The sequence below is a fragment of the Dermacentor andersoni genome, chromosome 7 (genome assembly GCF_023375885.2).
Source record: "Dermacentor andersoni chromosome 7, qqDerAnde1_hic_scaffold, whole genome shotgun sequence".
Taxonomy (NCBI): Eukaryota; Metazoa; Arthropoda; class Arachnida; order Ixodida; family Ixodidae; genus Dermacentor; species Dermacentor andersoni.
In genome coordinates, this window is record NC_092820.1 from 29773289 (window position 1) to 29799106 (window position 25818).

The 25818-nt window shown below is 48.9% G+C and overlaps 1 protein-coding gene across 1 annotated transcript in view; it reads left to right on the top strand.

Moving 5' to 3' along the window:
- The first annotated feature begins 1976 nt into the window (after positions 1-1976).
- The window catches only part of LOC126535338 (uncharacterized), a 107832-nt gene continuing 83990 nt past the window's right edge, over positions 1977-25818 (top strand). The window contains exons 1-2 of the mRNA XM_072289048.1: positions 1977-2089; positions 16553-16704. Of these exons, the coding sequence (XP_072145149.1) occupies positions 16625-16704 (80 nt within the window). The 5' untranslated portion in view covers positions 1977-2089; positions 16553-16624. The remainder of the gene's footprint in view (positions 2090-16552; positions 16705-25818) is intronic.

Here is a 25818-nt window from a genome sequence, read left to right on the forward strand (position 1 = left end):
GGCAAAGCTCCTGCAAAAAGGGCTTTCGCACCGTAAAAAAGTAGATGCCCAAACACATATTGATTATGTATGATTTTATTTAGAAAGGTGACGTGAGAAGGCAAGGAAACGTTACTACTATAGACATGACAGCGGTTGCGTGCAAATGGGATACATTTAAGTTCAAGGTACGGTCCAATACGTTTCTGCTATTTCTGAAAAATAAACACCATGCAAATACGTCAAGCGGACAACTTACGCAGGGCGCGCAGAAGCAAGGCCGCATTTAAAGCGCACCGTAGGGTCTTGGCGACACTACGGAGCTGTCACTCGTCAAACCGACACTTCAGTGCCCGCCGCCGTAGCTTTGCCGCCATGGCATTGCTCAAGGTCGCGCGTTTGATCCCGACCGCGGCAGCCGCATTTCGACGGGGGAGAAATCACAAACGCTGGCGCACTTAGATTTGGGGACACGTCAACGAAGACCGTGGCGTCAGAACTAATCCCGAGACCGCCACCACGATGTGCCTCATAATCCGATTGTGGTTTTGGCACGTACAGCCCCATAATTCAATTAAAGTTTAATACTTCTGCCACGATGCGATGTGCCATGTGAGGCAATGGATATGCTCAACCCTGTCAGAAGTCATGAAGTATGCGCACTACAACGCCTCAAGGAAGCACCTCTTCCTGTGCGTTCTATGTACTACGCAGACAAACGGCAGTGATGCACGCAAAGTAAGCTGAACATCAACCAACCACTCTCGTGTTGGGCTAAACGATGAAGAAATTAAGCATTCACCGTCAACATCACCGCTAATTGTCGCCAGTCAAGGCAAACCATATAGAAAGCGTCGCTTACATCGATTCACAGAGTCTGTGGGATCCCCATAATAATTGCTTTGTGACATTTAGACAACGTTGAGTCTTGCAATTTTAAATGTTTTTACATAGCAGTGAAATTGATAAACTGTGCAACCAATCTCTGCGGACAACAAGATGCATTCTGTGCCCCTTGTTACACTAGCTCAGGCCCTTGACCGAAGCGAAAAAGACAACTTTCACATTAACATTTTCTGCTTGTTTGTTTAAGTTGTGTGAAATCTTGAGCGACTGTAGTGTCGTCGCTCTCATGTGAAAACGAAGTGTTTATTAAAGAGTATGACAGGGACATTTGAACGTGTAGGAAATACCGCACTTTCAAGAAGCGACGTGATTGGCGCAGTCAGCTTTCTATCATGCAATGACCGCACCATTTGCATAAGTATTGTTAGCCTATGCTTCCACAATGCGCTCAGAAAATGGTGTGAGCACTGCTCGACGTGTGAATGCACTCGGATTTTAAAAATGTTTTTTAAACCATGGGCATATTGATGAAGCGTGCCTAACGGCTGCATTTTAACACTTCGAGCGTGAATAATTATTAGTCTTTTTAAAAACTATTTATGCACTGATAATGCGCTCGTGTGACCTACTTTTGAAGTGATAAAAGCTTGTGTGCAACGCTGAATTTGACATAATCTTGCATAGCTTGCTTAAGCATTTGAGTGCAGAAATATTTCTGTTACCAAATTTCCATGTCCACTATTCTTGGCGAGAAGGAATACGTATATATTTAGACTTTACACGACCCTACGAAAGTCACTGGATCTGACCTATAGAAGTCAAATACTAGATGTATAACAATTGAATCACATCCCCACTGAATCGCAAATTAGATGTCTCGCGGCGAGTTTACCCAGTTTCTGTTCCTTGGCGTCGGGCATGTAAAAGCTCTGTACGTGTATAATACTGTTCTATTCCGGTGACGTGCGAGCGCTTCATCCTGCAAACTCTGCATACCGCATTTGCGTTGTATGCTATAGAGAAATCTTGTAAAATTTACTAAACGTATTGTTGCATTGTGCATGAAAACTAAGTGATAACCTCGAGCTCACGATATATAAAGGAGCGACAGGAGAAGGGCAGATTGGCGCCTAAATTTGGCATAATGCTTATCCTAAAAGCAGCGCTTTTAGTTCATCTCGCTGTAGCTATTGCGGATTCTCAAGACGAATTTCCCGAGTACTCGGACCAATACGAAGCCTACAGCTATGGCAATGCGTTAGAGGTGCGTAATAGCGGTTCGTTTACTGTTACGCCGCGCTAGTTTACGGTCCTGTTTGTGTGTGTGTTTGTGGTCTGTCGCGCTTTACGTAGGAGTGGATTCTCACCAACTTGCGGAGCTGTCAACATCAGTAAATATAAACTTATAATATTCGCGTCGCGTTAGGAATTTCCGAGGGCTGATGTTTCCGATACCGTGGCGCAGTGGCCCACAGGGTTCGCCCCTCCCCGAAGTAGCCGGTAGCTGCAGTCTGCCAGTTTTTAATGCGAAGGCTTATTTTCCGCTGCACCCGGTTTGGCGTCCGTCTGCTTTCGATCTAGTAAAGTGGACCGATCCTGGAGACAGTGTAATGCTAAGGAGGCCCGATGTTGTAAACGCAGCAATCACAGGTAATGAGGGAGTAGGCTAGGCCGATCAGGTTACCAGTGCAAGATATGCGTCCTCGCAAAGCCTATAAATTGTAATTTGCTTTCTAATGCGCGTGCTGATAGTATAGGCCGCGCAATCAAAGCCGTGGGTGGGTGGATCCTGATAATGCTATTGCAAACCATTCACTCAGGAATAGCATGTGGACCTAACTGCCTCTTTTGCCATCTGCTTTGCGTCGGTGTTCTGCGGAGTAAACGCAGCTCTTGCGCAGCTGTCACACGCTCGTCGGAGTATTGTGGAACGGAACACCTGCGTCGTTATGCCGAGAGCGGCGACGGGGAAATACGTTGACGCGCGGAGCGCTGCGCAGAGAAGAAAACATCTGCGTCGTAAGACATTTCCATGAGCAGCTGTGACGTTAGCGTGGACGACTGTTCAGAGGAAGCGTTCGCGTAGACGCGTTGGTCAATACGCCACAAATAGTGTCCAATCGTATAATGTGACCTCAAACGATATATACCAACGTGTGGACCGGAACGTGAGAGGGGTTTAAACGCAAGAAATGATTTCACAAGTGGTCCAAATTAGTTAAACGCCACGCAACAGGTTTAGTACATATCAATACATACCACCGCACCTGCCTGAACTTGGGCCTTTACGTACTTACCTACACCACGACGCCCATCAGTGTCTTGGTATATAGAATGGATGGAAGCCCCTCATTGTAGGCATTAACATGTTCAAATGCTTATTCATTTCCCACAAAAAAAAAATAAGTCAACGTAATTCATTCTCGTCTATTGTTTCAACTCAAACAGTGCCACCAAGTGCATGATAGTGACACGTGTACTTATCTTTATCGGCCGACCACGTTTCGCCGCTTAACAAATGTTATCGCACAGCGCGCGACGCGCCCTAATGTATCCGAAGTTTCTGGAAAGTTATCGATGCTTCTATCCGCTGTCTGTAGTCGCCGAACCTTATGTTATCTGATTTCATCGCCTGACGCGAATGGTGTAGAACTTTGTGGAAGGCACGCGGGTCCGAACGATTAGTCTGGAAAATTCGACGACTGCTGTATAAAAGCCGACGCGCTTGACCCGCTGATCACATTTTCGACGATCGCCGACCGTGTTCGACGCTATCGTTGTGCTGTAAGTGTAGCCTGTTTTGTGGGCACAGGTTTGCCCAATAAAAGTTAGTTTTGTCGTTCACAGTATTTCTACTGTGTTCTTTAACGTTACCACCACGTGACAATAGCAACGTAAAATCTATAGTGTCACGTGGTTGTGACGTCAAAGAACACAGTAGCAATACTGTGAAAGGCAAAACCAGCTTTTATTGGGCGAACCTGTGCCCACGAAACAGGCTACACTTAAAGCACAACGAGAGCAGCGAACACGGTCGGCGATCGTCGAAAATGTGATCAGCGGGTCAAGCGCGTCGGCTTTTATACAGCAGTCGTCGAATGTTCCAGACTAATCATTGGGACCCGCGTGCCTTCCACAAAGTTCTACACCATTCGGGTCACGAGATGAAATCAGATAACACAAGGTTCGGCGACAACAGACAGCGGATAGAAGCATCGATAACTTTCCAGAAACTTCGGATACATGCAGGCGCGTCCCGCGCTGTGCGATAACATTTGTCAGGCGGCGAAACGTGGTCGCCCGATAAAGATAAGTACACGTGTCAATACCCCCCTCTTAAAGAGCATCGACCCGATGCTGCATACAAATGAAAGTAATAAAGAAAAACACCTGTAGCAAAGAAAACAAAAATAAGGAAGTTCTTCAGCGTCCGTAAAAGGGTATCAGACGCACCACGTGGACCACTTCAGATCGTGCGCGGCGCCGCTGTGAATGCGAAATTCCGTCTGGCACGACCTCATAGTCCAGTGCGCCAATACGTCGAATGACCTTGTAAGGTCCGAAATAGCGGCGTAATAGTTTCTCACTCAGTCCTCGTCGGCGTATCGGTGTCCAAACCCAAACACGGTCGCCGGGCTGGTACTCGACGAAGCGTCGTCGGAGGTTGTAGTGTCGGCTGTCGGTCCTCTGTTGGTTCTTGATCCGTAGGCGGGCGAGCTGTCGGGCTTTTTCGGCGCGCTGGAGATAGCTAGTGACGTCAACATTCTCTTCGTCAGTGACGTGGGGCAGCATGGCGTCGAGCGTCGTCGTCGGGTTCCTGCCGTAAACCAGCTTAAACGGCGTGGTCTGTGTTGTTTCTTGCACCGCCGTGTTGTAAGCGAAGGTTACATACGGCAGGACCGCATCCCACGTCTTGTGCTCGACGTCGACGTACATTGCTAGCATGTCGGCGAGGGTCTTGTTCAGGCGCTCCGTGAGACCATTCGTCTGTGAATGGCAGGCAGTTGCCCTCCTGTGACTTGTCTGGCTGTACTGCAGAATGGCTTGGGTGAGCTCTGCTGTAAAAGCCGTTCCTCTGTCGGTGATGAGGACTTCTGGGGCACCCTGTCGCAGCAGGATGTTCTCGACGAAAAATTTCGCCACTTCGGCTGCGCTGCCTTTTGGTAGAGCTTTAGTTTCAGCAAAGCGGGTGAGATAGTCCGTCGCCACGACGATCCACTTATTCCCGGATGTTGACATCGGAAACGGCCCCAACAAATCCATCCCACTCTGCTGGCATGGTCGGCGAGGAGGTTCGATCGGCTGTAGTAATCCTGCTGGCCTTGTCGGCGGTGTCTTGCGTCGTTGACAGTCTCGGCATGTCTTGACGTAACGGGCGACGTCGGCGGTCAGACGCGGCCAGTAATACCTTTCTTGTATCCTTGATAGCGTCCGGGAGAATCCAAGGTGCCCAGCGGTTGGATCGTCATGTAGGGCGTGCAGTATTTCTGGACGCAGCGCTGACGGTACAACAAGAAGGTAGCTGGCGCGGACTGGGGAAAACTTCTTCTTCACGAGCAGGTTGTTTTGTAGCGTGAACGAAGACAACCCGCGCCTAAATGCCCTAGGGACAACGTCGGTGTTCCCTTCCAAATACTCGACGAGGCCTTTTAGCTCCGGGTCTGCTCGTTGCTGTTTAGTGAAGTCTTCCGCGCTTATTATCCCAAGGAAGGCGTCGTCATCCTCGTCGTTTTGCGGCGGGGGATAGATGGGGGCGCGCGATAAGCAGTCGGCGTCGGAGTGTTTTCTTCCAGACTTGTATATTACCGTGACGTCACATTCTTGCACTCTCAGGCTCCACCGCGCCATCCGTCCTGAAGGGTCCTTTAAGTTAGCTAGCCAACACAACGCGTGGTGGTCACTGACGACTTTGAATGGCCTCCCATAGAGGTAAGAGCGGAATTTAGCTGTAGCCCAAATGATGGCGAGGCATTCCTTTTCAGTCGTAGAATAATTGCTTTCCGCTTTTGACAGCGACCGGCTAGCATACGATATCACCCGTTCAAGTCCTTCTTTCCTCTGGACTAGGACGGCACCGAGGCCTAGGCTACTGGCGTCAGTGTGGATTTCGGTATCGGCGTCGTCGTCGAAGTGTGCAAGTACCGGCGGTGACTGCATGCGTGGTTTGAGTTCTTGAAATGCCTTGGCCTGCGGCGTTTCCCACTTGAACTCGACATCACATTTGGTTAGATGTGTTAGCGGCTCCGCGATGCGTGAAAAGTCCTTGACAAAGCGCCTATAGTAGGCACACATGCCAAGGAATCTGCGCACTGCCTTCTTGTCGGTTGGTTGCGGGAATTTCGCGATGGCAGCTGTGTTCTGTTGGTCGGGGCGTACTCCTGATTTGCTGATGACGTGGCCTAGGAAGAAAAGCTCATCGTAAGCCAAGCGGCACTTTTCCGGCTTCAGAGTGAGCCCTGATGACTTAATGGCCTCTAATACTGTCGCAAGCCGCCTAAGGTGATCGTCGAAATTTCCGGCGAAGACAACGACGTCATCCAAGTAAACAAGGCACGTCTGCCACTTCAGTCCGGCTAACACCGTGTCCATGACGCGCTGAAACGTTGCAGGCGCCGAGCACAGTCTGAATGGCATGACCTTGAACTCGTAGAGGCCGTCTGGCGTGATGAAGGCAGTCTTTTCGCGATCTCTCTCGTCGATTTCTATTTGCCAGTAGCCAGACTTGAGGTCCATCGACGAGAAGTATTTAGCGTTGCAGAGCCGATCCAATGCGTCGTCTATCCGTGGAAGGGGGTACACATTCTTCTTCGTGATCTTGTTCAGTCGACGATAATCGACGCAGAAGCGTAGGGTTCCATCCTTTTTGTTCACCAGGGCTACAGGCGAGGCCCACGGGCTTTTCGACGGCTGGATGATGTCGTCGCGCAGCATTTCGTCGACTTGTTGCCTAATAGCTTCACGTTCTGGCATCGAAACTCGGTAAGGGCTCTGGCGGAGTGGTCGAGCGCTCTCTTCGGTTATTATGCGATGCTTTGCAACTGGTGTTTGTCGAATCCTCGATGACGTCGAAAAGCAGTCTTTGTATCGTCAGAGAAGAGTTCTGATCTGTTGCTGCTTACTCATAGGAAGACTTGGATTCACGTCGAAGTCTGGTTCGGGGAGTATGCTCATCGGGGTAGATGCGGCTGAATCTGAGAGGACAAAGGCATTGCTGGTTTCCACAATTTCCTCGATATATGCGTTGTCGTGCCCTTGTTGATGTGCTTGAACTCTTGGCTGAAGTTGGTGAGCATAACTTCCACTTGCCCTCCGCGGAGTCGAGCGATCCCTCTTGCGACGCAAATTTCACGGTCGAGCAGTAGATGTTGGTCGCCCTCGATGACGCCTTCTACGTCAGCGGGTGTTTCGGTGTCGACGGAAATAATAATGCTGGAGCGCGGCGGGATGCTCACTTGATCTTCGAGCACACTCAAGGCGTGGTGACTACGACAGCTCTCCGGCGGTATCGCTTGATCCTGCGACAGCGTTATCGATTTCGACTTCAGGATGATGACTGCGCCATGTTGATTCAGGAAGTCCATGCCGAGAATGACGTCTCGTGAACACTGTTGGAGGATAACGAAGGTGGCAGGGTAAATCCGGTCATGAACGGTAATTCTTGCCGTGCAGATCCCAGTCGGCGTAATCAGGTGTCCTCCAGCGGTCCGAATTTGAGGACCTTCCCGTGCAGTCTTAACTTTCCTCAACTGGGCGGCGATGGGTCTACTCATGACGGAGTAATCTGCTCCTGTGTCTACTAAGGCTGTGACTGCGTGGCCGTCGAGAAGCACGTCGAGGTCGGTGGTTCTTTGTCTTGCGTTACAGTTAGGTCTTGGCGTCGGATCAAGGCTGCGTCGTGTTGAACTGAAGTTGGAACGTCGCGTCGTCAAGTCGTCTTTCGTCGGTGTACTCTTGGCTTCCTGATTTCGTCGGGACGGCGGCGTGTCGTTATGTCGTCGAGGTAGTTTCTTCGGTGTCTGCGTCGGTGGCGGAGGATCTTCGTTAGTTCGACAAACAGCAACCGCACCTCCATCGGTTGCTGCTTTTAGTTTTCCGGATATGGGCTAGCACGACGGGGGACGCTGGGGCTGCCATTGGGGTGGACTTGGTGGCCATCTTCCTAGTCGTCTCAGGCAAAAGTCCGTGCTCCGGGGGCAGTTCTTGCAGCCTGCGGCTACCTCGCTGGTTCTAGGGTCACGGCTTTGTGGGGGCGTCCGGTACATGAACGCAAAGCACCTCCACCAGATGTCACGTGGTCGTGACGTCAAAAAACGCAGTAGCAATACTGTGAAAGGCCAAACTAGCTTTTATTGGGCGTACCTGTGCCCACAAAACAGGCTACACTTAAAGCACAACGAGAGCGGCGAACACAGTCGGCGATCGTCGAAAATCTGATCAGCGGGTCCAGCGCGTCGGCTTTTATACAGCAGTCATCGAATGTTCCAGACAAATCGTTGGGACCCGCGTGCCTTCCACAAAGTTCTACACCATTCGGGTCACGCGATGAAATCAGATAACACAAGGTTCGGCGACAACAGACAGCGGAGAGAAGCATCGATAACTTTCCAGAAACTTCGGATACATGCAGGCGCGTCCCGCGCTGTGCGATTACATTTGTTAGGCGGCGAAACGTGGTCGCCAGATAAAGATAAGTACACGTGTCAATAGCATAAACGCTGCAAAGTGAGAGAGGAAAGGCAGGCAGGTTGGCGAGTTTCAGGTTTGGCACACTGCATTCGGGGAGGGGGGCATACAGGGGTTGGAAAAAGGGCAAAGAAAAAAAAAACACGAGAAAGAAGACAGGCCTATATACCATGTAACGAATCACGTAAATAATGGAACATCACATAACCTCTGCACTAAAATGACTCGCATCTGCGGACTGCATGTAATTGACCAAGTTTTCTACTCATAAACTCCTGGACAAGTGTTTTGGGCCTTTTTATGCATCAGACGAGTAATGGGGTGCTCACGCAACAAGATCGGCATTTTCACTGCCGCATGTACTGTGCGAATGCTTGCAGCGAAAGCCTACCCCCCGCGGAAGCCATATATGGCGATGACGTGGCGCTAATGATGTCGGGGTTCGAACCCCGGCCGCAGCCGTATTTCGACGGGGACGAAAAGCGCCACCGTACATAGATTTAGGTGTACGTTAAAGAACGTCAGGTGGCCAAATTAATGCCACACTATGGTCTGCCAATAATCATTCTTGGGATTTTAAAACCGCGGAATAAGACGGGCACCAGACGAAGAAAGACGCATTCGGCCTCCCCTCTTGTTGCGATGTTTTAGTATTCCATGCATGTTATACCAACTCGCCTGAGCTTCCAGTTTAGCTGATAATGATATCGTGTTTTTGGCACGTAAAACTCCATAATTTACTTATTTAAAGCAATTTTACCGCAGTCCTCTAGTTTTCCTGAAGCACACATAAAATGGTGCATCTTATTGTTACGCCATAACTGCTTTGAGGTGTATACCAAACGTGCATAGGCCAAACCGCAAGCTGCCTCAACGCTCACCTCGGCGAACACTCAACAACCTTCGGCAAAGAGAGAGAGAACATGATAAATGAAAGGTAGGGAGGTTAATCACGACTGAGCCCAGTTGGCTACCCTACACTGGGGAAAGGGAAAGGGGGACGGAAAGATAAAAAAAAGAGAAAGTCCACTGGGGATATCAGTCGGTCAATTAGTCCGGATCACAGACGCTGACTCAATCCGGTCGCTTTCAAATATCGCAGCAGCGCTTTTGTGGCCTTTTGTAGCTGTGATATGCGAGGCCATGATCCCAAGATCTTGTTCAAGGTGAACGGCTTTCCATCTAGCTGATGGAGAGCTGTGCAGAGGTCTTGCCTTTCATTTTCATAAGATGGGCAGTAGCACAGTAGGTGTTCTATGGTTTCCTGGACACCGCAGGAGGGATAAATGACAGCATCCGCGACGATGACGACGCAATGGCAATGGTTGCGTGACAATGATTGCATAAGCACGATTGAACGACGATAACATGATTCTGATAGAATGACTGATAAAAAAATTTACCGACGATTACTATACTCCATAATGCGAAGTTTGAGTGCAGCTCTACACGTGTTTTCTGTTCGCGATATATTGAGTCAAATAATTTCAGAAATACGTGTAGCAGAGTCGGCAATCGTCGAAAATCTGATCTGTGGTTCAAAGGCGTCGGCTTCTATACATGACTCGCCGAAGGTTCCAGTGTAATGGCTGGTGCCGCTGGGCTTCCAGAAAGTGCTACACAATTCGGGTCCTGCATTTAATCATATTATTTATTTATTTATTTGTTTATTTATTCACATTACCTTACAGGCCCATTGAAGGGCATTGAGTAAGGGGGCAACAGTAATTACATGACAAAAATAGCAAAGTGCAACATCGTTATACAATATTAACACGCAATGAATTCAGGTTATCACGGCATGTTTCAGGATTGGAGATGGATGCAATGTGATCCGGGAGACTGTTCAAACGTGCAAAAGGTCTTGGTAGTGGTGACGAGGTAAATGCCTGCGTTTGACCATGAATGCGCATAAAACTAAGTGCGTTGTGAATGCGACGAGACGTGCGCACAGGAGCATGAAGCGGCAAACAGTGAAAGTTATTAATATAAATGCACCTGTGAAACAGACATAAAGGAACAATGAGGTGGCGATCTTCTAATGATTGAAATGCAAGGTCTTGTTTTATTCGGGTAATGCTCGAATAATAGTCCTAGTTGCCAGAGATAAATCTGGTTGCGCTATTCTGAACGGCTTCCAAGATACGGATTACATGTTGATTAGAACTGATTACAAAACAATCGCAAACCATGGCAATCGAAACAAGCGTGAAAGGGACAAAACCAAGCAAACCAAACAAGCGCGAGCGATAGCTGACGCGAGCAGACGATAGTAAAAAAAAAAAAAAAAAAAAGCGCGCCATTTCAGAAGAAAGCGCAGGCTTCGTCGTCGGAGGCGGACAAGCTTTGAGGCAGGGACACATTGCGTCAACTCGTCTTCAGGTTTTTTCTTTCGTTTTCCTCGTGCACTTCCCGAGGCACGCGAGCTCCTCCGAACCTCTTTTTCGTTGGCGTCTATGCGCCGCACAGCGTGTGAAGTGAAGTGATTTTTAAAGAGAAATGGAAGTAGCAGAAGACCCTGTCCCAATAAAACAAGCGTTTCAAGAAGCGATCTGGCTAAAACGAGGTATGAGTACGCACCGAGCGGTCGATCGGGCGGTTTCGCATGAAACCAGTTTCCCGCGCGCACGTCACTGAAGGGGCCGCTCTCATTGGTCTCCGCCGCTCGCGTCTTTTTTCATTGGCCGCTTCGTTCCTTCATCTTTCGCTGTTGTGCTCGTTCACTCGGCTACGCCGGCAACACTCGCCGCAGGAACGGCGGGACGTTCCGGAAGTAAGTTCTGTCATTTTTTTGAAAGAGGGTACACCAGGTGGAATAAAATATCGACGCAAGAATCCACGCCGGTTGCTGGTTCGACGACGGAAGGAGCATCAGCAGAGGAGGAATGACGCATGCCCAGAGCTCCGCAAAAAACAAAAAACAAGAAAAAGAGTAGCAGCAGACCGGTGAGCCCGAGGTTATCCGAGTACAAACCACGATGGAAAACAGACGTGTGCTGACAAGGTGGTCACCAAAGGAAGTACGTTGCTGTTATCCGCTATGAATGGGCACCTGTTGCTTGCATTGAAAGCCGCACTCCGGGACGTCACTTCCAAAACAATGCTGAGGTGGAAGAGGCTGTGCGACAACTCCTTGCATCGCAGGGCACCGAGTTTTACCAGAGTGGTTTCATCGAATTAATTGCACAGCTACGAGAAATGGCTTAAAGGAGTACTGACACAAAAATTTGAAGTCGAGATAACTTGTGAGTTCAATTTAGTTGGTCACACACACATCGTCTATAAAATATCACAGGCGAATATCGCTTAGAACATATTTAATATCAATTTTAAAGTACGTGCGCGCAGCCAACCACAAAACAGAGCACCTCGCGACATTGACATCACGCGGCATTGTAAATAGCCAAGAAAACGCTACGTCATGTGGCTACGTCACGAATTTTTGTTGGCTGCCATGCTGCTTACATGTACTCTTCTCCTCTGTTGTTGCTTGTTCTAGCTATTTTACATGTAGTGGGACGCTCTCCGTGTCGCTGCAACTGCAGTTTTTGTCGTGTCCATCGGGATATTTCCCGCACTATCAGCTTGACTGCGCTGCCACAACGTTGAACGCCGATTTGCTGTGTCTTACCATTGATCGTGGCCGATGCGAGGGTTTTGTTGAGGTTCGTCCTCGCCATCACCGGCCGCAATATCTGAGTCGCTAAGTCATTGGCCACGTCTAAAGCGCGAGACACATGGTGCGATTTTCCGTGCGATCTGTCGTACGGCGCGTCGTGTGCGACTTGCCGCATGCGGCGATTCGGGACACATGGTACGAATGAGCGAGCAGCGCCCAGAACCGGCGCCCCTGCGTGGAAGTTCGGAATGCTGCGTAACTTCGAACAGAAAGTGAAAGCAACCGTATTTCCACATCTATCTTGTTTGAAACAAACGATGACAATATAAACACGTCTATGCGAACACTGTAGACGTGTTCCCGCAAGGCGGCGTTAGCAGTATCGGATCCGTTGACAGCCGCCGATGGCCAGGAGCCGGCAGGCATAGCTCGCTGGGCCATCGAATCCGACACCGGTTGCGCTTGTGACACGATCGCTTGCAGCTAGTATAACGAAGTGTACACAGTTATGTCACGCTTAAATTGCAGCACATTTGATTTCGTTGGCGCCGACAGAAGCGAACGAGCATGCCAGGCGAGCTTGCGATCGCTGGGAGACGATGTAGGCCTAGCTCGCCGGCCGTCTATCCGGGGCCGAGGGTCTTTGCGATGCGTCCGCAGCTCGTAATAAAGCGCCTAAATTCGTCAGCATAATCAATGCCTGAACATTTATGTTTCTCTTAAGTGAAAATACGGTTAGTTTTCTCGGTGCCGTTAGTAGCGATGAGCAAACACGCCAGTCGGGCGAGATTGCTGGCGCGTCTGCGCTTACCGCGTCCGAGTAGAAATCACGCCAACGATTTACTATTTTGCACAACGTTTTATAACTCGCACTCTTTCGAGGTCACTTTGTTCTAGAAGTTATTTCATGTCAGAAACAAACTGTAGCCGATTTATGTGCCGCCGTCAGCGGCCAAAGAGACCCGCGTTTCGACCAGGGAGAGAAAAAAAACAAAACAGACATGATCAGAGCGGCGAGGCGCCCGCTCGCCGGCCCCGCCTCGCCGGGTCTACCACGTGGCCATGACGTTCACGCTACCGGCGCTGTCATTGGCTGCGGTCACCCGACCGATGCGGCAGTCGCACGACAATATTCAGCAAGTTGGTCGCGCACTCTGGCTGCGCGTCAAAGCACAAGCATAGCCTCCTTATGCCATAGCCTCCTTTAGAGGAGGCTACGGCACAAGTCATGGCTTTTTGCTAACACGTGACTTTGTTTACATTCTCGTTTCTCCCTTCTCGTTGCTCTCTCGAACAGAAAATTCGACTGGTCGCTACAAAAAAGACTGCAAATAATTACCTGTCGCGCTCTGAAGTAAATGAGGTTTCGTGCCTTGATTACTAGGATCATTAACTACTTGTTAAAGCAGAAAAAACCACGTGGATTCTTTTTTTGTGTCAGTACTCCTTTAATGTAGGTGGCGACTATGTGGAAAAAATAGTGCGAGGTGTATAGTTCATGACGCGATGATGTATTTTTATAGGGCACAAAGTTTCCGTGCGAAAATAAACGACAAAACTTACTTTCCGAATGTCCCTCGTACATAGGGTATGTCTAATCCGTCTACATTTACTGAAGGTGGCGAAGCCCTGGGGCATTAGAGGACTGATCAATGGCGCGACACGGCGTGCCGTAATCCAGGACGGTTTGCGGTAACTTGAAAGCATGGCGCATACTGTGTTGTCACATTAAAACATCCCTAAACAACTCGCGAGTTCGGACATACGCGTTCCGTCACCTGTCCCACCCCAGACGCGTTCAAACCTGTCCCGGTACTTCCTTAGCTTTTGACCGTGTCTGTGTTGAAGGATGGTGGTCAGATTGTTCTAGAGAAACTGGCCACCCTGTGTACGCAATGCCTCATAACCTCGAGCGTACCGGAATCTTGGAAGAACGCTAACATAATCCTAATCCATAAGAAAGGGGACGCCAAAGACTTGAAAAATTATAGACCGATCAGCTTACTGTCCGTTGCCTACAAAGTATTTACTAAGGTAATCGCAAATAGAATCAGGAACACCTTAGACTTCTGTCAACCAAAGGACCAGGCAGGATTCCGTAAAGGCTACTCAACAATAGACCATATTCACACTATCAATCAAGTGATAGAGAAATGTGCAGAATATAACCAACCCTTATATATAGCTTTCATTGATTACGAGAAAGCGTTTGATTCAGTCGAAACCTCAGCAGTCATGGAGGCATTACGGAATCAGGGTGTAGATGAGCCATATGTAAAAATACTGGAAGATATCTATAGCGGCTCCACAGCCACCGTAGTCCTCCACAAAGAAAGCAACAAAATCCCTATAAAGAAAGGCGTCAGACAGGGAGATACGATATCTCCAATGCTATTCACAGCATGTTTACAGGAGGTATTCAGAGGCCTGGAGTGGGAAGAATTGGGGATAAAAGTTGATGGAGAATACCTTAGCAACTTGCGATTCGCTGATGATATTGCCTTGCTTAGTAACTCAGGCGACCAATTGCAATGCATGCTCACTGACCTGGAGAGGCAAAGCAGAAGGGTGGGTCTGAAAATTAATCTGCAGAAAACTAACGTACTGTTTAACAGTCTCGGAAGAGAACAGCAGTTTACGATAGGTAGCGAAACACTGGAAGTGGTAAGGGAATACATCTACTTAGAACAGGTAGTGACCACGGATCCGGATCATGAGACTGAAATAACCGGAAGAATAAGAATGGGTTGGGGTGCGTTTGGCAGGCATTCTCAAATCATGAACAGTAGGTTGCCACTATCCCTCAAAAGGAAAGTGTACAACAGCTGTGTGTTACCAGTACTCACATATGGGGCAGAAACCTGGAGGCTTACGAAAAGGGTTCTGCTGAAATTGAGGACGACGCAACGAGCTATGGAAAGAAGAATGATAGGTGTAACGTTAAGGGATAAGAAAAGAGCAGAATGGGTGAGGCAACAAACGCGGGTAAACGACATCTTAGTTGAAATCAAGAAAAAGAAATGGGCATGGGCCGGACATGTAATAAGGAGGGAAGATAACCGATGGTCACTAAAAGCTACGGACTGGATTCCAAGGGAAGGGAAGCGTAGCAGGGGGCGGCAGAAAGTTAGGTGGGCAGATGACATTAAGACGTTTGCAGGGACAACATGGCCACAATTAGTACATGACCGGGGTAGTTGGAGAAGTATGGGAGAGGCCTTTGCCCTGCAGTGGGCGTAACTAGGCTGATGATGATGATGATGATGATGATGATGTGTTGCGCTGTTTACCCAAGATATGACCGACGCCTTAAAGGAGGGCGAGGGGGGTTCTCTGGATGAATTTTGAGTACAGGCACATTCACACCGATAGCGGAGCGTCTAAGCGGATAAGCGGATTTTCAAAGCGGCGAGGTGGCGAGCGCCCGCGCCTGTTCAGACCAGCCGGGTTGTCTGGCTGCCCGCGCCGCCAGGAAGGCGGGACATCTCGCAATTTCTTTAGCAATTTGAGGGACGTGCCGCCATCTCGCGGCACTTAGGGTTTGTACGCGCACTTTCGATATTTTTTTCGTCGTGGGTTGGCGCGCTCCTGTCCGCTATCTACTTCTGCAAAATGATGAGCTCAGACGAAGAAGACGACATTGTTGGCATCTTATTCGCCACTTGTCTAGTCGCGTTTCGAGATTTGTTACAGCGCAACACAAGACAAGGACAAAAGAAGGTATGAAGCGACAACACGGCGCCGTGTCGTCGTTTTATAGCTTCTTTTGTTCTTGTCTTGTGTTGCGCTGTAACAAGCCTCACTATGAATCCCAACCAACTGGCCCAACTTGCCGTTTTGACGCTTTTCAAGAACAGAAGCGAAAAGCTCGGAGAAAGACATTTGTTTACATTCGTTCGCCAGCGCTTCCGCCGTGTCGGGTTCTGATTGGCTGCAGCCAAAGCGGCTAACTTGTCCGCGCGGAAAAGATCGGTTCGTGCGCGAACCAGCGAAGCGGCCGCGTATTTTCCGCAAAGCGGAATATCCGCGGCCGTTTGGCCGGATTCGCTTGTCCGCTCCGCCTTCGGTGTGAACGTGCCTGCGTTTCTTAAGTATAGGAGCGTTTGTTTTTATTCCAATGGAATGTGGCCACCACTGCTGCGAGTCACCGACCAGCGACTTCATGTTCAGCAGTAGAAAGCCAGAGTTCGTCAACTACAGCGGCGGGTACAAGCTCTGTTGTCTTAACTAGCGCGCTCTGCAGGGTCGTAGTCCCTTTCATGGTAGTGTTACAGGCGATAGTGTTGCACTGGTTGTGCAAGCTAACCTGCAAATTTATATAGTGGACGGGAGGGCATGTTGACACTACCTTCTCTGTTTTCTATAGCTCTTCAGGATCGTCAAGAGATAGAAGGCTTAAAAGCGACCTGTGCATTTGACTTTCAGGTACTAAAAGCGAACGAGCCCGTATATTTGTTTCGTGCATCATCGGACTGGAACACGGGTTTCACTCGTTGCATGAGGTCCGAGTTGTCCAGGTATGTCGGCGATACGACGTACGAGCGGACACTGAAGTATCAAGCACAGACTGAGAGTGGGTGAGAAAACTGCACCTGTCGCTACCACTCAATAGAACAGAGACGTTATAAGTGACGCATAATGGTTATATGATGTGCACTTGCTTTCATATATCGCTCAAATACATTAGAGCTTAGGGAAAAAAGTATTTCAGGAGCTCATGGTAAGTACGCTGTATATTTCTGCACAGCAGACGACGGAACCGCTGTAGCACAGGTATGGCACTGCGAAGAGACAACCCACCGATTTCAGTGAGTTAGAAATTAACGATTCAAGGGAACCTGCAGGAACAGAGGCTAGTGGTCAGTCTTGCATCATTTTTCTCAAAAAAAGTCTCCTTCCATGGCCAACTGTGATAGACTGCCCATAAACGTGTCTAAATTACATGTATTCATGCTGATGCGCTGCAGACACCACTGAAGTAAAGATAGTGAGATGGTGTTTTGCATGTTTTCTAGCCAGCAACGTATTGTTCGGCAGAAGTCGACAGAAATAGAGGCGGCCGATCATCGAGTCGGGATTCATTGTGTATAGAAAATGAAATCAGTTTTTTTTTTAGTATTCGTCCGCCAAGCGGAAATGCGGTAACAGCGCTTCATTCAGGCTCAAACAAGTGCATTATTTTTTTCAGGTTTGGGACTCATTACGAATAACGTTTCATCGTGCGTTAGCTCGTCCGTTCGCGAAGTGACGTACTTGTCGCGAACCGAGTTACACTAAGGTGCATGCATTGAGTACGGTTGCGTTCACTTCGAGATATGACTTTAGTGAAGTGTTGACCGCGCGAAGAATTGCCGCGCTATGACGCGGCCGAAATTGCGGTAGGTGGAATGGTGCAGCTGTTCATATTGAGGCACCATTTGTTGTTTCACTACGTGTGTCTCAGAGACATAGTGGTCGAACGAGCTAATAGTTGAACGAACGAGTAAGCGAACAACTAAACGAACTAGCGAACGACAACAAAACCAGCCAGTGAACGAGCGGCCGACCGCACGTTTTCTTTGCGAGTGCTCCATCACTGCATCTTAACCTACACACACTTTAAAGCTGACACGAATTAACACGTGTGTGTCAAAAACGTGCGATGCTGTCGTTAGGCGACGAACGCGGTTTCGGGAGAGCACGCACATTTTTCCTTGGTATCGCAAATCCACCGGGCAACCGCCAATGACGAACACGAACAAAAGACACACACAATGCTATTCGCTGTAAAGAAGGCTAGTTAGTAACCACAAAATGCAGAAAGTTGCTTTCCTAAGATGAATTTTCACGCTCGAGCCTCAAATTCGGTCAAAAGGAATGCCCTGAATCTTAAAGGTTTCGTAATCACGTTTTTGCACGCAACCTCGCGTGCCCGTTAATTCAAGCCTGTTGGCGTACAATACGATTAAGTGCAACAAATAAGACCACGCAGTGCTTGTATAAACAGAGTACATGTCGCGTAGCAATCGTGTGACAGCGTGTAGAGAAATCGCAACATCGTCAGTGCACTGTGCAATATCTACAACGCTATGGGCTCGTTTTAATGGTCAGGCGGCGCAGCGATCCGCTCAGCCGTCGCCGCCACCGTGTCAGTTGCGCGAAACACCAAGGCGGCCACTGCTGCGGAGACATGCTTTTGCGGCGGTCGTGTGAAACTTGTCGGTCATTCTAAATTGTGGTTTTAAGGCAATCGAAAACATCCAGGCCCATTTTGGACCATCGGCGCTTGAAAAAGGACGTCAAATTTACGACTACAACCATGTATATCCTGTCAAAGAAGTAAACAGCACGGACGTCACAGCGAGGACCTTAAATGATGGTGTCTTAGGTGCCAAAATCACGATCTAATTAGGAGGCACGACGTGGTGGGGTACTCCGGAATAATTTGGAGCATCTGGGCTTCTCTAACGTGGACCTAAATCTAAAAACACAGGTGTTTTGGTTTTTCGACCACGTCGAAATTCGGCCGCCGTGGCCGGGGTTTGATCCCGCCACCTCGTGCATAGCAGCCCAATGCCACAGCCGCTAAGCAAACACCGCAGGTCGCGAAGTATTTGTCACAACAAAGCAAGCATGCTTACGACGTGGAGCTCAAAGTGAGTTAACAAATCATTATTTTAGGCCACTTAAATGAGCAAATACGGCCGTGGACGTCTTTCAACTGTGACATGTTGCTTAATTACTTAAAGCGTGCCTTGCACCTCAGAATTGTAGAGGTTTTGGCCAATTGGCAGGTAAGTGCTTTTTTCTCCGTTGACGAAGTGCCGCGAGCATACTCTGGTATTGTCGTTCGGGCTCGAATGGGAGAGGGCATTGCCGCTGAAGCATCATAGAGAGAAATCAGCTGAGGCTAAACAACGCGAAGACTGAACAAATATGCGCTAGCATGCGCGAGAGAAATGCTAATTTTCGAATACTTGGCGTGCGCTGCAGTGTACTCCAACCTTAGTTCTGTTGTTCTAAGCGCGAGAAAACATCGGCACGAATGAGCTCGGTTCCAGCATCCGCGTCTTGATCTTGGCGTAGGAAGAAGCACAGTGCGTAGAAAGCTCCAGGATGGAGCGCTTACGAAGCTATATTTGACACGTAACAACCACTGCGCGTTTGTTATGGAGCAAGACGAGCTAAACAACTATCTAAGCTGATTTACAACAGCGGGAATCAGTTCACGCGTTTTTGTGCTGTTGACGCTTTATTGTATGTATTTACGGATGCCGCTGCTGGTTCTTTTTCATTTTTTTGTCTTGTTTTTGCATTTACGTCTTAGTTCGTTTACCAGAAATCACAGGACCGGCACAAACCGCGACGATCCACTTCAGCCACCGGGTTGCTTCCCTCGGATTTGAAGGGAAGCGACACAATTTGATGCCGACATCCCCTTCGCGGTTTTGATAATCCTTAATGCAGCAGTATGTGCGCTTCTTCTTTTTATTCTCGCGGAGGAGCTGCCAAGAGGGCGCGGTGAATTCATTGGAAAGTTCGAAAAGCAGCCTTTCAGGCGGGCCTGAACGCACCACGGACAATGGCGAAATGGCGGTGAGGGCCTACCCGCGGGTGCTTACCACCGCTGCTAGGTGGCGCGACATGTGCAGGCAAGCTTTTGCAGAGTGCCTATGGCCCACAACAAATTGCGCAAGCCTGACACATACCATACTATGAGAGACTCGCAACTACCTCGCATAGTCGTGTGGAGAATGTTGGTCTGATATTCTCCCTAACAATTCAATGACTCCACGTCTTTCTTCTTAAACCATAGCGCTTATCGGACAGTGTCGAGAAGAGCTCCTCTTTGCTGAAACTATTTTGGCATACGAAGACGCAGCAGGTTATGACGATAGAAAATGCCGTGAAACGTAGTCGCAGTTGCCACAAAACTTAGTTCAAGGCGTTCGCAAACCAAAACAACACAGCAGAGCAATGGCGTCAACATGCGCTCCTCGAAACTTCGTAGATGCTTCTCAAGCGAAAATGGCGCTGTAGCGCGACTGTAAACAAACGATGCCGGCGCGAGGGCCCGTTGTAGGAGTTGAAGGCCGTAGGGAAGAACTTGGGAGGAACTAGGCGTACAGGATTTAATTACAGATATTTACAGTACAAGAAGATACGTTCGACAGTCTAGCATGTCTTTCAAACGGAGCACGCAAGACGAAGCATACAGCATACGAGCACGAAGCTCCAAAACGCAGCACAGAGTACGAGCACACAGCTCACGAGCACACTCCAGCAGCCGACAAACAGCTGCTTATAAACACTCCGTCCTCCCTAGATCCCTAGGTGAGGGAAAACGGCAGTTCACCGCCAATTCGTAGCATCCAACGTCATCGAATTTCACGCGCCTTTTTGTAGGAGGAGGACTCACACACACACGACGCACTGGTTTCACTGCCCCCACCGAGGTGAGATGGTCTTCGCAGAACTGTGGCTTGCCCAAAGGAGGCGCCTCTTATTCCCCGAGCTGACCCCCGCAGCGTGGCTGCCGTGGTTCTCCATTGTCTTGCGTCTTGAAAGGCGCGTGGGACGTTGCCGCCAGATACATTCCTTCGGGAACTGCCCCGCTCCCGAAAGACCGGGCGGTGGTGGCGAGTTCACTAACATAACTTGGTCTGCCGATCGCGTTTAGTCATAGCGGCGCCGAAGGGGTGTTGACGCGGCACCTCGACGTCCCTACGAAACGAGTCACAGCAGCGGGTGTGGAAAGCTTCCGTGGTCTCTTCGGGGAAGTTCGCCACGCTCGCAGCTGCAGCTGGCTTAGAAAACGTTGCATGCCGGCACCTCTGCAGGCCGTTCCTAACACCGTGTGGTGCCATTAGGCAAATAGCGGCAAAGCGTCGGCCTCGGCCACAGCGCGCGAGGAGGAGGCGGCATTCTTCAAAGTGCGGCGCTACTTTACGAAGTTTAAGGGGCTTTGTCCGGCGCCGCGATACACCTCTCGCCTCCTCTACTCCATGCGTACGTGCTGCTGCCATGGGAAGACTGAAGTAAGTCCGGGCGCCCGTAGAAGCAGCTTACCAGACAAAACGTCGTACTACCAAGCGAGAAGCGATGCGTCACTGCCGAACTGATCTGGAACACCGCGCCGAAGCCGCGGCTGAGAAGAGGCGACGCCGAGTCGAGGATCCCGAGTTTCAGCACAAGGTACGCGAGAATCGGCGCCTGAACCTTCGACGTCGCCGAGAAAGCGATCCCGGCCGGCGACTGCTGGAAAACTTCCACCATCAAGCCCGCCGAGATAACTTAGCAAAACCTAGAAACAACCTAGCCAAGCCTACCATGACCTGGCAAAACCTAGAAACGACTCAGCCAAACCTACCAACAACTTAGCCAAACATAGCATAACCTCGCAAAACCTACAAACAACTTAGGCAAGCCATGTAAAAGCTAGGCTGTTGACTCCAGCCTTGCAACACTAGTGCAAGCTGTTTATGAATGATTTGCCTACAGACATCTTCTTGAATACTTGAAAATAGAAAGTGGAATCGCATGCAGATAGCCGAATCGAGCTCATATTTGTACACCATAGAATAGAAAATGGTAATAGACCAGAAGAAATGAGAGTTCATCTCAATATTTAGAAACAAACGATTGTTAATTCTAATCACTGTATTGCTGGCTGCTGTATGTCTGGAGTTCATCAATACAACCAACTCGTTCTTACGTTTACTTCCGGTCATTGCTTGAAAGCGCGCGTCTATAGTATGCGCCCTAAAACCAGGAATGTACGTATTACGGTGTTTGCGGCTTAACCTAAATATCGAGATCCGTCAAATTAAATGTGTCGCTTATAAATCACTCATCAGACTCATTATCAATTAGGCTGAAGTCGTAGTGGACCAGTATACCCCAAATAAATTCCTCTAACATGAACAAAATTCAGACTAGTGTCATGGTGCACTTATGAGAAATATCGCCGATGGTGTTCACGTACTGAGGTTTGCGGACTTCTTGCTCACATTCCCTCCTTCCCTTCGAGAACATAGTACGAAAAATATTCGCCTTACAGCGAAGCTGTTAAGAGCTAGTATCTCCAGGATCGTGTCCGTGTGTAGACACAAAACTCCCCATACGTGAGCCGATCCGAAAGATAATGCAATGCCGGGCCGACCCACGGCAAAGGTGACGCAGGCGTGAAGCATTCGCCATACGTGGACCGATCCCGAAGATAGTGCGATGTCGGGCCGACGCGTGGCGGTAGTGAAGCAAGCACTAAACGCTCCCCATGCGTAAGCCGATCGCAAAGATAGTGCAATACCGGGCCAACCCGCGGTGGAGGTAACGCAGGCGTTAAGCACTCCCGATACGTGGACCGATCCCGAAGATAGTGCGATGCCGGGCCGATGCGTGGAGGAAGTGAAGCAAGCACTAAACGCTCCCCATGCGTAAGCCGATCGCAAAGATAGTGCAATACCGGGCCAACCCGCGCTGGAGGTAACGCAGGCGTTAAGCACTCCCGATACGTGGGCCGATCCCGAAGATAGTGTGATGCCGGGCGGACGCGTGGCGGAGCTGCTGTTCGCCAATAAGGTGCCCACATACACAGTTTCGCTGGTCATCGTTCTTCAGAGAGTCGAAGTCACTGAGCTGTATTTTTTGTTATTCATCAAGAGATAAATAATGATCGCGCCAAATATATAAAAAATAGGATTGCGAATTGGACAGATCGTCACAGTATGCATATTTCAAAGCCGGGGCTAACAAATGATAGATTTAAGCAGAGATTTCTCTCAAATGATGATGAAAAGTGATACGAGTTACCCGATCTTGTAATAAGTTCACCGTTTCCTGAAACATTTTTAGAAATAGTTAAAGCGGAAAATCTCTACAGTGACCCCTGCAGCACGCCATTACTCCTAAAGATTACTCTTCTATCCCTTTTTGTTGTGTTGTGCGCTGCTGCTTGACACACTTCCGAAAGAGTTCTGGAGTTTTTGCTAATCACCCGTATTATTGTTTCATATTAACAGTATTTGGAGCTTTCTCGCTGCATTTTTCTTTGGCTTAAACAAACAGTAAAAATGTAACTTTTTTGCACGAAGCGGTGTCTCTTAGGAACGTTGATCGGCGATCTTGAAGGGATGTGTGTGGCGAGAAGATACGCCGAAAATAAAATTAAATAGATATGCATTGGTCAATATATTTCAGCGCAATAAATTGCATGGAAATCACAGAAATAGAACGAATACTGGAAAGCTTCGCCCGTATGTAGTCTAACTTACCTACAAAATATTTGTTAAAACCTAAACATCCGCATACGTGCGAGGCCCGGATTCTAACTGACCTGTAGCATGCGTCAAGATTACAGCACACACATGCGCAGCGATGTCTCCTCCTGCTTTTAGGATTACAATGTGGGTGAGAGGGATAACGGCAATCCATTAGAAAAACAGCTCAACAGCGTACAGAGGACAGTAAGAAGGAATGGCAACCCGCCGTGGTTGCTCAGTGGCTATGGTGTTAGGCTGCTGAGCACGAGGTCGCGGCATCGAATCCCGGCCACGGCGGCCGCATTTTGATGGGGGCGAAATGCGAAAACACCCGTGTACTTAGATTTAGGTGCACGTTAAAGAACCCCTTGGTGGTCGAAATTTCCGGAGTCCTCCTCTACGGCGTGCCTCATAATCAGAAAGTGGTTTTGGCACGTAAAACCCCATAATTTAATTTTTTTTTTAAGAAGGAATGAACGAAATTAATTATTTTTTTATGTCCTCCGTCCGCTGTCGCGCTGTTCTTATGGCATACGACTACAAGCCAGGCTGCCGCTATAAACGCTGTAACGAAAGTTTTAAAAGTTCTAAGATGTAAATGAGTAAACTTATTTTCCCGTCCCCTAAAGCTTCTGCAACAACCGATGGTGGCTGCGCAGGTGAGGAGCCTGTGGGTTAAGCTCCTGTTGTGTTTCTCTGTTATTCCGCAGCACCCTCCACCCTCGAGTCACATCATTCCTTTCTCAAGTCGCTGCACTCTCTCTCGCCGATCGTGAGAACATTCAGCAGTGGCCACGGAAGACAAAGGAAACTCTCGAATTTTCGGCCCCACAGTTTGCACTGTCGTGCCAGGCGGCAAACATTATGGTGGCGGATATCCACCTGCCCACACCATGACGACTTCCGTTCTTGGTGCCTTTTAGATTCACTTTATTTATTACTAGATGCACTTTATTTGAGGCCGTCAAGTAATACTGCCTTAGCAATTACATGGACACGCCAAGCAAAATTTCACCGTCGGCGTCCCCGTTTGGTTCTGTATAAGGTAAAATGCAAGTGCGATATGTTCGCGCCCCGTGAGCCGTACGCTGGGGTTAGAGGGTGAGTGAGAAGGATAGTGGCCTGATGCGTGCCGTCCTCTCGCGCACCCACTGTTGGACGTAACGGGATCAAGCCTGTGTTATGCGGGGCAGGTGAGCGCGCCCTTCGTTCTATAGCCTAGCCGTGGCTTAGCGTGGCTCTACGTGCAGCTGAGTGGGTGTGCGTCCCGCGCGCCCTAATTGGGAGATAATCTGCGGTGGATGCAAAGACTGGGCGAGCCGAAACGACTGGTCGCTTTCTTTGCGGTGTTTTCCCGCGTGCCTTGTATCGTCGCGTTAGTTTCGGATTCGCATTGGAGGGAGATGCAACACAAAGCACTCGTTTCTCGAGGATGGCCCTCTTCATCACGCCAGCGTTGCGACAGCGAGTCTGCGCGGTCAATTGAGATCTGCTCATGTTTGCGTATGCACGCGCTTGAGACCATGCTTGCTAGTTTATTACTAAACGAATGTTTACCCAAATTCACATGACCGATACTACTACGAACCGTGCTTTGGCCGAATAGTTATCGATAGTAATTTGCTATGGTTGTCGACACTTTCGGATGAAACATTTTTTTTGTGGTGGTGAATGTCTACCATCACAGGCCACGACAACTTCTGTTACTGGGTGGCTCTTTAAATTCTTCTTGCACGGAACGGCAATTATTGTGGTCAATATTATGTCAACTTTTCAAGATCACGTCGACTTCCGGCTGTACAGGTGACACCAATACTTATCCATACGCCAAAATAGTTGTCGCTATCGATGCGTGGTGCCGGAGAGCTGGTTTACGAGCGATTGTTTTTTGGCTGTTCCCCGTATGCTACACGTAATCTGTTTCGAAGAAATCAGGAAGGCGTTACGCAGATACCCGAATAACCATTGACCAAAGGCTTAGCATAATCATTTTTCGAGCCGTGTACGAACAAGTTTTCTCCTTTTAGTGCTGCGCGATAGAAGATGGTTCAAATCAAATCAAAACAAATCAAATCAAATCATATTTCATTCTCCAGCAAGTATCTGGATGGTCACCTGGGCTAAAAGCTGTACGAACAGCTTGACGAAGGCCCAGGAAACCATTACATGGCAGCAGCAGACAGAACGAAATAACAATAGCAATACAGAAGTAGTCATCAAATCAAATCAAGTACAGCAATCAAGCACAGCATCAAATCAAGTACAGCAATAACACAGAAGTTTTCTTAACGACATATGAAGAAATACGGATTACGTGTGCACAAAGTAGGTTCGCAGTTGTTTTCGACTAAAAAGGTTGCACCCTTATGTCCGGTATCTAGTCCTGTAATAGCCCAATAGGGCTGACAGTATCATTAACTCCATAAGGGTACTGAAATGAAGTGACATTGA